The following is an 11,454-nucleotide window of genomic DNA, read 5'->3' as shown; positions in this document are numbered from 1 at the left end:
AGCAACAAGCTAGGATCATAAGGTGTTGGAGAAGGCTTACTATCAATATAGCCAAAGCGATTCAAGATCTTCTCCACATAATGAGACTGCAAGAGTGTAATCCCATTCTCATCTCTAATTAGCTTAATGTTTAAGATAACATCAGCTACTCCCAAATCCTTCATATCAAAATTTTAAGACAAGAATGATTTAACCTCATTTATCACCTCAAGATTTGTCCCAAATATCAGTATGTCATCAACATACAAGCACAGAATAACTCCCTCACCCCCACCATGGCGATAGTACACACATTTATCTGCCTCATTGACTGCGAAGCCTGAAGATGTCAATGTTCTATCAAATTTCTCATGCCATTGCTTAGGAGCTTGCTTCAGACCATACAAAGACTTCAACAATTTGCACACCTTGCCTTCTTGACCTTCAACTACAAACCCATTAGGCTGATCCATATAGATCTCCTCATCCTGCTCTCCATTAAGAAAAGCTGTCTTAACGTCCATTTGATGAACAAGAAGACCATGTGAGGCTGCTAGGGAAAATAGCACACAAATTGTGGTCAATCTGGCAACAGGTGAGTAAGTGTCAAAGAAATCTTCACCTTCTTTATGAGTATAGCCCTTAGCAACAAGCCGAGCCTTGTACTTTTCAATGGTACCATCAGGCCTCAGCTTCTTTTTGAACACCCACTTGCACCCCACAGGTTTACACCCATAGGATAAGTACCGATCCGATGGTTAAAGCACACGTCGGCCAAAGATCCGATGTCATCAAATCCAAATAATTAAATAATCAATGAAGCCTTTGCTGCAATCGGCTAAAAACAACTTGTATATAATCCTTATAAGCCAATGTAATGTCGGCTGAAACCCCGATGAAACACTTATTGACAATCAAAGGCATGCTAGTTTTTATGATTCTAATCATGAATTAGTAGGTCAAACCCAATTGATGTAACACTAAGTATGAAAAGAAGCATAAAGTCTAAACAATCAAGCCTTTGACTAATTTTCAGGCTAGTGGATACCCTAACCAATCTAAATCGATAGGTACAGTTTAGCCGATACCAACAAGACCCTAGAAAAAGCCCAGCCGATATAGGTGAACTGCATCATCGATTCAGATTGAAGAAGATATATGATAGATAGGTGGGCAAATATATCAACCGAACCAGAGCGATCCAAGAGATCGAAGCGATGCAACCTTGAACAACATCAATGTAGCCAATACAATTTGCCGGAGGAAGTTAGGACTTACCCCTTCGCCGGAGATCGAAAGCTGATGCAACCCCGCGTCAGGTGCCAAGTTCCACCGGTGATAAATAAAAAACCTTGGAAAAGAGGGTGGCGATGTGCCGAGAGTTGTTGAATTGATCGAGAGATAGATTACAATGATCCCAGGTGTATATATTTATACCCACGGGTATATACTAGTCCTTATTGGACACAACTCAAACTTTCCTAAAGATAAAAAGAAAAACACAAGTCATGATCGGACACTAAACATACATTCCTAAAAATAAAATGAAACTACCTGACTCTCTCTAATTAATAGATAAAATTGCCATGCCACATCCTCCTTGAACTCGGTCTCTTCTAGATAAACTTCCTTTAATTGATTAATTTCCTTAACCGAATCCATCAAGAATTCAACTACTGGCAGTTGATAATTTCCATCGATCGATTCCAGGACTCTGAAGCCGATACTGACTCTAGGCTGATGACTTCGGGGCTTACCAAATTTTCACGTTAACAGATACATGCTAGCAACGTACTTCGCGTTATAACAAATTTAGGGTTGCATAATTTTCAAAATTTCACTCTAGCGCCATGTTAAAAGCATGTGGCTCTAGGGGCATTCTCATTTACTTGAAGAATTTATCTCTTCACTTGGCCTAAAAGTGTCCTCCAACAAATTACCAAACTTTTGGGATGTCTTTCAGACATAACACGTTTTTATGATGTCTATCAGCAAATTAAAAAAACTTTAGGTCTCGTGTAGCAAAATTTTCCAAAAAATCACACATGACGGTTTAGCGGCTAATATGCTCATATTTGTGTCTGAGCCTAGTTGGGCCTTATTGTAGCTGAGACAGCCATTGCAATTCACAGTATATAAATCCTGCAGAAAATCGCTGAAAGAAAAATAACAACAAAAATAAAGGGTCCAGAGATGGAGGTGAGCTTCTCTTCAGTTCTTCTCAATTCCTCCCTTTTATTCTCCTCATTATTCTCCTGATGCCGCTGTTTAATTACAGACGGAAAGAAATGTTATTATCATGGTATGATCAAAGTTGAAGGATTAATGTTACGAAGATGTTGATGTACATCTTTGGTACAAGTAACTGCATGCATGACCGAATGAGTACAGAGAGCTGGTTCAAGATTGGTTCGTAGCCGCCACCGCCTCCTCCTCTTTAGCTAGATCATTGTCCGACTGAAACTGTTAGAGTATAGGTATTTAGAGATGTATTAGGATATACTTAATTTGTAGAGCAATTTTACAGTCCTTGAGGAGGTACCACGAGGTACCAAAATCCTAGTGTAAAATTTGGTACCTTATGGTACCTAGATACAATGAGGTATCAAATTTACAATAGAAAAAGTAGTACCTCATGGTATCTCCTCAAGGACTGTAGAATTGCTCTAATTTGTATCGTAGGCTTCCTTATCTCTATCTCACGTATCTCTTATGTATATTGTCTCCCTGAGACTCAATATAACGTGTCAATATTTGTAGTATATCTCTTTTCCTCTACTATTCAGATCGGCCTATGTTCATCAACCACAACTTCTTTGCTTTGGTTACATCGACTACGAGACAAAGGTCTATCATTCGTGTTGACCACTCTCATCGATTTTTTTCTCCAGTCTAACCATCCGCGCTGCTCACACTTGGACTGTGAGGGGATGTTAGAGTATATGGTAGTCAGAGATGTATTTATTAGGATATGATTGATTTGTATCGTAGGCTTCCTTATATATACCGGTCCCCTAAAGGCTCTATACAATGTGTCAACATTCACAGTATATCTCCCCCTCTACCATTTGATAGAAACAGGCAACAAATTAACCAATGGTCAGTAAATCATGTAATATCGCGTGACCAGGATCGAATAGGTATGCACGACACATGCAAGTGCAGCACCTCTTGGTCCAAATATGCTGAATTCTCGTCGTCACCATTCTCGTCAATGTGATCCTTAGCTAGCTGAAATCTCCTCATCATCATCACCTTCTTTCATCAGGTGCTGAAAAAAGAAAGTGCGAGAGCGATATGAACTGAGGAACGAAATACGCCAACTGAGAACAAGTAAAGCTGATTAGTTACAGAATTTAGAGAGCAGTCCGAAGCAGAGCTATGAAGGCGTGCGTGTAGGTAGCGGAATGTGAACTAATCAATTGATTAAGAAAGCGGTACTTCCTCCGTTTCACAATGTAAGTCATCATTCTAGCATTTCCCACATTCATATTGATATTAATGAATCTAGATAGATATATATGTCTAGATTTATTAATACCAATATGAATGTGAAAAATGCTAGAATGACTTACATTGTGAAATAGAGGGAATACTTTTTTTAACATGATTAACCAAACCAGAAATACCTTCCAATTCGATGCACAACAGTGGCAGGACGGTTCGGGTGAGCATTCACCATGCGCCTCCACGCCACCTCTGCTTCCTCCACCTGCCTGCCCGTCGCACCGGTGCACATGAGGAGAAGCCCAATGTAATTGAGCAGAGGGAGTTGCCCCAAGCCAACATCACCAGCGGCGGCACCATCTTCAGCGGCCCACAGCTCGAATTGAAGCTCCGTGAGCATCGGCATGGCTCCTTGAAGAAATGTGAGTGCTATGTTCATCTCACAGAATCTCAGGTTCGGAAACAGTCCGGTACCACCAACTGTCCACGAAATTCTCTGCCGGGTTCTTAGGATGAGTGTGCGGAGTGCTGGCATCCTTGCAAGCATGTCCAGGTCCCGTGCTTCCATGGCTATCACATAAAGTTGCAGATCGGATAGGTATGGGATGCACATGGGGTTCACCCATGCCGGCAGCCGAGGCAGGTACATGCTGGATATATGGAAATCACGGAGCTGACGCGGGGGCTCCCAATGGTCCCAGCCTTCCCAGACGCTCATCGTATTCCAAAATATCAAGTCAAAATCTATCACCAGGTTCTGGAGTTTACGCAAGCCGCACAGTGATTCTAGCAAAGCCTTCTTCATGCTCTCGTCAATCTCGTTATCTACACAAATGTTGAGGATTCTCAGCTCCATCAGCTTGCCGACCTCCATGGCAAAGTATTTGTTACTTTTGATGGAATCCCAGCCCAACTTTAGGTATTGCAGTGAACTCAGATTCCCAACACCCATCGGCACGCTCATTCCTCCAGCGACGCACAGCCGCATCAGCTTGCTTAGCTTACAAATGGTTGACGGCAGTTCCTTCAGGCCTGTGTAACGAACATCCAGTGTTTGCAGGTGCACGAGATCCCCTATTTCCATCGGAAGCTCAGCAACACGTGTGTCTTTCATACCTAGGTACCTCAACTGACGTAGCTTTCCGATATGCTTGAGGTATAAACCTCCCGTGACGTTACAGCCTTGTAGCTCTAGCACGCGTAGAACCTGGAAGCTCAGAAGAGAGGGCATCATGCTGATAGTACACTCGATGGCATTGAATGACCTCAATTGTGTCAGGGCAACGTCCAGGTCATTGTTTTTGAGTTGGTTCCAATTGTCGTGCAGTGCTATCCTACGAACATTAGTCCTCTGTGAAGACAGCCTGCACACCTCATGTAGTTTCTTGAATATTTTTACGAAGTTTCCTTCGGCTGTTATGTTTTGGATGAGATCTAATACCATGTCATGTATGCGGCAGCCAAACACACTGCCCTCTTCCTCTATTGGCTGGATCATGCTTTTATTGATAAGATCAATAAAGTACCTCTTGCCGACCTCAAATAACTCCTTATCTTGTTCCTCCTGGATAAAGCCTTCGGCTACCCACTTCCATATCAAAGTATCCATTCCAATCAAATGATCTTCTGGATATATGCTCAGGTACAACATACATGTCTTTAGGTATGTGGGCAAGTGATAGTAGCTAAAAGACAATATCTTCCTTGTGTTCTGAACTGCCTCATTTTGATCTCTAGTCCTAAAACCAATAGAGTCGTAAATTGCAGACCAGTCTCCTACAGGTTTATCAACTAACAAACTAGATATTGTAATTATAGATAGTGGTATGCCACCACATTTCTTTAAGATCTTTTCGGTTGCCTCGACCGATTGATTACCAGTTGAACCATTGTAGGTAGAACCAAATATTCTACTGTAGAATAACTTTTTTGAGTTGTCATCAGAAAGTGGTTCCATAATGTAAACACCACCAAATTCTTCAGCAACTTCACTGGCAACTTGACAAATACGAGTTGTTGTGATTACTCTGCTTCCACAATTACTATCAATCAGAGCACATTTAATAATGTTCCATTTTGATGTGTCCCATACATCATCAATAACAATCAAGTACCTATCCCCATGGGAATAGAAGGGGCATGGATTAGTGAAATGATAAACCGTATATATGTATAAATAAGAGATTATTTAATTATCATTTTCTCAAACTGAAGCAATATGAGTGCCCAAAACAATTGTGTGCAAAAATAATTCTCATTATATAAGTTAATTCTATTGAATCAAATGGTTTTAGATCAAATTGGTGTGTGGCACTAGCAATGAGTGGATTAATGTAGTTAGATGGTCATATATCTTTTCCTGTTCAGCAATTAACATTAGAATTCATAGCATTTTCTGTTTTCCTAACCTAATGCAAAATTTTCATTCTTTTATTGTTAAAGAAATATAGAAAAAGTTCTATATACCAGTAGTATAGATAAAGGTCTACAGCTATCGCAACCATAAACTAATAAAGCACTCTTCTAGTAGCTTATAGAACTCCCATGAGCTTAAGTTCATCATGGAAAGCAAAAAAAGAAAATGTTAGGTACTACACACTTACCTCTTATTGTCAACGTATTCTCGAAGCTCATTAATCATATGCCTTTCACTTACTGCGGTAACATCAAATGACATGTACTTTTGCTTGTTAAGTTCAACTAGAATGTCCTTTAGGACTTTCTTGATTTCAGGGCTTTGACCGACAGGAACAAAAGCAGCACAATCAAATTGCAATTTAAGCATGTCAAACACTACTTTGGAAAGAGTTGTCTTGCCCAATCCTCCAATTCTGACAACAGAGACCATCTTGAGCTTCTTGAGCGCTTCATCCCCCACAGACAATCTCTTCATTAGATCATCCCTTGCCTTGTCAATCCCAACAAGCTTCGTGACATTCCCATATAATGTTAAGATGCGAGGATCCACAAATGTTGAAAGGTTAGTAGCGACATCATCAATCTTGTACCTATCGCGTCGTTCCATCACCTCCTTTACTTGGCTCTTGATATCTTTAATTTCATTGGCTATTTTGTTGCAGATCTTTATCTTGGACAAAGACTTTTGGCACTTGTCAACTAAGCATGTGAAATTATGTTTCTTGGCTGGCTCAAGACCATCCACACGTAGCATGAAGGTATCAATGTTGTCCTCCATGTCATAGGACAACTCCCTAATGTCCCAAGCCCAGATCTTGGTTTGCTCATCAAGTTGGTCTAGCGGCACCTTTGAGACCTTTTCAAGTGCAGCTTGTATGCTCTTGAGCTCAGCCATGAGAAATGTTACCCCCTCCTTCACACTCTTCTGCAGATCATATTGTTCCTTGAGCAGCTCCGCTAGCTTGGAAAGAAGCGTGCTCATTACCCCTGTAGCGAACTCCATTCCAGATGGATCACTAAGACATGGCATGTTTACACATAAGGCAGAGCTTTGAATGAATGCAAAACTGAATAATTGTTGAAACTGCTTAACTATTAAATAGAGGACATAAATACAGTTATCAGGTAGTCACTAGTCAGGTACCGTTGCTAGCCAAACTCACTCAATATATGTAAGTAACAATAATATTTGTCAAGGACAAGGACTAACAACAATAATTCAGGATCCAAATGAATCGCATCAAGATCTCATAGTCACAATAAAGCACAAATTATTCTATGTATTATTATATACTAAAAAACCACGAAACTTCCTTAAAACACTCTTAGACTGCCATGTGACGCTCTAATAAATTAGGGAAAATCGTAAAAATTCTAAGAAAAAAAAGAAACATTCATCTATTGATTTTCACTTAAATTAATGGGTGCAATATTATAAGCTGTTAGATTAGATTGATATTAAAATAAACCAGAGACGTAGAGTCCTCTCCTGGATAGTGTCCCACCTCTCCTTCGTCCCTTTCTGTAGTTGAGTACGTACTTGCGTGCAGTCTGTATGTTAGGTACTTGCACTTCCTCTCCTTCCTATTTGTTATTCCTTTATAATGTATAGTCAAGATAATATTTATTAGAGTAACAATAAATTTAAAATAATTATAACTTTACGAGCATGGACTATATTATACTACCCTCATTTTATAATATATAACGCCGTTGATTTTTTTTGCAAACGTTTGACCATTTGTCTTATTCATTTTTTGTTTGCAAATATAAAAGAATTTAAGTCATACTTAAATAACATTTTATGATAAATCAAGTCACAATAAAATAAATGATAATTGCATAAATTTTTAAATAAGACGAATGGTCAAACGTATCTAAAATAGTCAATGGCGTCATATATTATAAAACGGAGGGAGTATATGACTCTTTACCACAGATATAAATAAATTAGCTATACAATTAATGTTTCACAATAAGTTTATACCATTATGTTTTCTCCCATCTATCTATTATATTATATTATATTATATACTTGAAAGTCCATTAAACTTCTTATAAACGCTCTCAGGGTACCACATGGTACTTAAAAAAAAAAATCTAAGAAATTATGAGAAAAAAGTAAAATATCTAACTCTCGATTTTCGCTATACCAACCATTTTCAATCACTTGGTCTATCCTTTTTTTTGTTTTCTTATGTTAGAGGAAAAAAAACAAATCTTTCCCACCCTCCTCGCTTCCTCCCGTTATCTCTATGTACGTATGTACCTATATGTACATCGGTACGTGTATTGGCACCCCTACACCATCCTAATCATGCACGGCTCTTCTCCCTTCTATTCTATCTATCTCTCTTATTTTTATGCAATATTAGTTATCACTTATTTTCACACAATATTAGTTAGACCATTAGACCAACATTTTTTATAAGAAAACAAATCCCTTCCGCCTCGAACGTCCTCAGTACAAGCAGGACCATAATTTTTTTAGAAATTTCTTCACTTTTTAAATAATTTAAACTGTTACTTAATTTATAACTAAACCAACCTATATTTCTCACATTTTATATAAATGAAAATACGCCGTATGACTTATACCAAATATCCTTTATATCGCAACCAAATAGTAATAAAATATCTATCTATATATTATCTACTTAAAGTCTATGAAACTTCCTACAAACGGTACTAAACAAATTTTTACAAATGCTTTTAGGCCACCACATGACACTCTAATAAATTGGAGTAATTCCAAGAAATTTTGAGAGAAAAAAAAAGTCTCTAACTGTCGGTTTTCATTTAATCTGGTGAACCATTATTTTCAACCATGAATCATTTTGTAAAACACCCTTCTGATCCCCTTTTGGCCCTACAAGTGCTCACATACTCGTTTTTTTAAAAAAAAAGTACGCACATATTCTGTTATCATGGTGCAACACACCTCTTCTCTTTTGTAAGGTGGTTAATTGAGATAGAAACCTAAGGGTGTGTTTAGTTCATGCCAAAATTGGAAGTTTGATTGAAATTGGAACGATGTGACGGAAAAGTTGAAAGTTTGTGTGTGTAGAAAAGTTTTGATGCGATGGAAAAGTTGAAAGTTTGAAGAAAAAGTTTGTAACTAAACTAGGCCTAAAACATAATGTTTCTGGGATGAATGAGAAATACTAGGCACCTAGCTTCGTGTGGCTTCCACCAAACATGCAAAATGGATGCATGTAATCCTATCCCTCCCATGCCCTCTAATCCCCTTTCAAATTCTAAATAGACAACTCAAGATAGAAACGATCATATATTAAATATTCAAAATGACCCTAATCTTGAAATCATATACCAATTTTTAGTATATATATGTTTTATTTATAGTCGCATCAATAATTCAATGATCAAAGATTAAATATTCAAATGATCATAAACATCTATAGAGCTCATAGAATACCACATGTCACATCTCTAAATTTAGAAAAATCATAAAAGTTACGAGAAAAAAAAAAGTAAATCATCTAACCATCAAGTTATGATTAAACCAATGGGCCCAATATTCTGATATATCTTACACAAAACAAAACTCCCCTCTTGGACCCAACACATGTATGCATGCCTCCTCCCCCACTTTTCTGTCGTGTTCAATTCCATCCTCATTTTTTAAAACCTAACAATGTAATTTAAAATAATCAATAATTTGAAAGTACTCTCCACTTCTCTCCCCATTTCTATTTTTTAGCTATCAATTAAATGAGACATAATCAATAATATTTGAAATGATCCTAGTTTTTAAACCACACATCTGATTTCTAATCTAACTGTTGCTCTATTTATAATTGAATCAACAATTTATGATTCATAATGCCTATATTTTGAAAAACAAATACTTGTACAAAATAAAACAGAAAATAGGAAATATCAATAGGAAGTAAGTTGAACCAATTAGAGGAAATCTAATAAATTCATAAAATAATTTAGTTCTTACTTTTCCTTCAAATTGAAACAATCATTGCCATAACTATTTTTAAGTGCTTAGATATTAACCGTCTTGTTTTTCTCCACATATTATTACTTATATAAACCACATTAAGGTAGCAGTACGCAGTTGGTTTAAAAGTTATATTTGTTACTATTAAATTTAAATTCTAGGACTTATGTTGACTGCACATCTTTTCTTTCTAAAATAGTACTGTAGGAGCGAGGCCTAAGATATGTATAACTTATGTGTCTTTATTCATTTATATGTAAGTGTGTAGTAAATTGTGTCAATGTGAACCAATTATGAGGCCTAGCTTAATGGTATAAATAAAACAGTAATAATAGTTTTCCATGATTTACTAAAAAAGAGTCCCTAAACATTCGACTAAAAAGAATAACACCTTAGTTTTAATGTACACTTAATTTGTTTGACATGTTTTCTTAACAAAATAAGTCTACCTTTCTTTCTAAATAATGAGGACGGATAATTACTCATAGGGATAAATTAAATATTTATTGCATAAAACTAACAAATAGCTTATAAAAATTATCAAAGTAATATTGTTGAAGAACATTCGTAGAGAAATACTACTTTTGAAATTTGAAGAATAGAATGTACTATCTGGTTAATATTCCGATCTTATAAGTTTATCGAACACAACTTAATACATGCCCGTGCGTATAAGTGGGCTACCCTCCTAGTCTATTATATACTATAAGTCCATGAAACATCCTATAAACGCTCTCAAGCTGCCACATAGCACTCCTATAAACGCTCTTACGCCATCACGTGGTATTTTAATAAATTAGAAAAATCACAAAATCTCTAAGAACAAACAAATCATCTAGCCGTCGATTTTTCAGACGTTCTTTCAAATGCAGAAAAGAGAAGATGGTTGTGGCATCCTATGTAACTTTAACTCTTACTGGACACAACTATCAGATGACCAGATCCTACATCGTTTGCTCAGATCTGGCAGTACCAACGACCAGTTCATACAAGAAACACAAGAAACTAAAAGTTGCTATTTGTTTCGGTCCCAATTTTACACAATAAAACCCAGTCTACCCAGATCAATTGTTGTGTTCTCTACAAATGCTTCCCTAACAACTCAGAACAGAAAAGTATTCACCTGCAAACTGCACCAGCAAAGTAGAGGGAGGAGTACAGTTGAATCGATGCAGCTGACCTTGCAAAAGAAGTAGAGGGCCAAGCTCTTGTTCTTGCTGCTCTTGGCTGCTGCTGGTGGTGGTGGTGGTGGTGGGGAGAGCTTGCGTGCTGCTCAGGTGGGTGGAGCCGTCATGGACGACTCAGGATTTGGAGTGATATCAGTGAGGCATCAAATGAGGGGGACGAAGAAGATGCTCATACAGGCATCCAGCCAGATGCGAAGTCTCCCCCTCTTCCAATCATAGTGGGAAAAAAACCAATCAGGCCGATGGTTGGACCAGAAAAAAACCAGAATGAAGATGTCAGCACTATTCGGCTTGATGGAAAGACTGGACATGCTATTGGCTCGCTTTGGACCGCTCGAACCGACCTGTTGTTAGGTGAACAATTATAAACCGCCGTCGGTCTGACCGAGGGCTAGAAGAAATGCCAGTTAACTTGCACGCCCGCTACACTTTTTCTTTCATTTGGCTAAAATC

General features: G+C 37.7%; 1 protein-coding gene across 9 annotated transcripts; it reads right to left on the bottom strand.

Annotated features, from left to right (window-relative positions):
* Nucleotides 1-2,920: 2,920 nt before the first annotated feature.
* Nucleotides 2,921-11,188, bottom strand: LOC4350809 (disease resistance protein RGA5-like). Of its 9 annotated transcripts, none has more exons than XM_015761922.3 (5): nt 10,938-11,188; nt 7,350-7,441; nt 6,030-6,860; nt 3,609-5,540; nt 2,921-3,250 (listed from the first exon to the last, which is right to left on the bottom strand). In XM_015761922.3, exons 3-5 carry the CDS (start codon nt 6,845-6,847, stop codon nt 3,244-3,246), a joined length of 2,757 nt encoding a protein of 918 aa, XP_015617408.1. In that variant the 5' UTR covers nt 6,848-6,860; nt 7,350-7,441; nt 10,938-11,188; the 3' UTR covers nt 2,921-3,243. The 9 variants fall into 9 exon arrangements, with proteins under 9 accessions (XP_015617408.1, XP_015617412.1, XP_015617409.1 ...); XM_015761926.3 differs by having other exon boundaries at nt 6,030-6,831; XM_015761923.3 differs by having other exon boundaries at nt 10,995-11,188.
* Nucleotides 11,189-11,454: the final 266 nt, after the last annotated feature.

The sequence above is a fragment of the Oryza sativa genome, chromosome 11, assembly GCF_034140825.1.
Source record: "Oryza sativa Japonica Group chromosome 11, ASM3414082v1".
In the NCBI taxonomy this organism is placed as follows: domain Eukaryota; kingdom Viridiplantae; phylum Streptophyta; class Magnoliopsida; order Poales; family Poaceae; genus Oryza; species Oryza sativa.
Note: the sequence above shows the minus strand (reverse complement) of the source record. Positions and strands in the feature narration are given on the sequence as shown.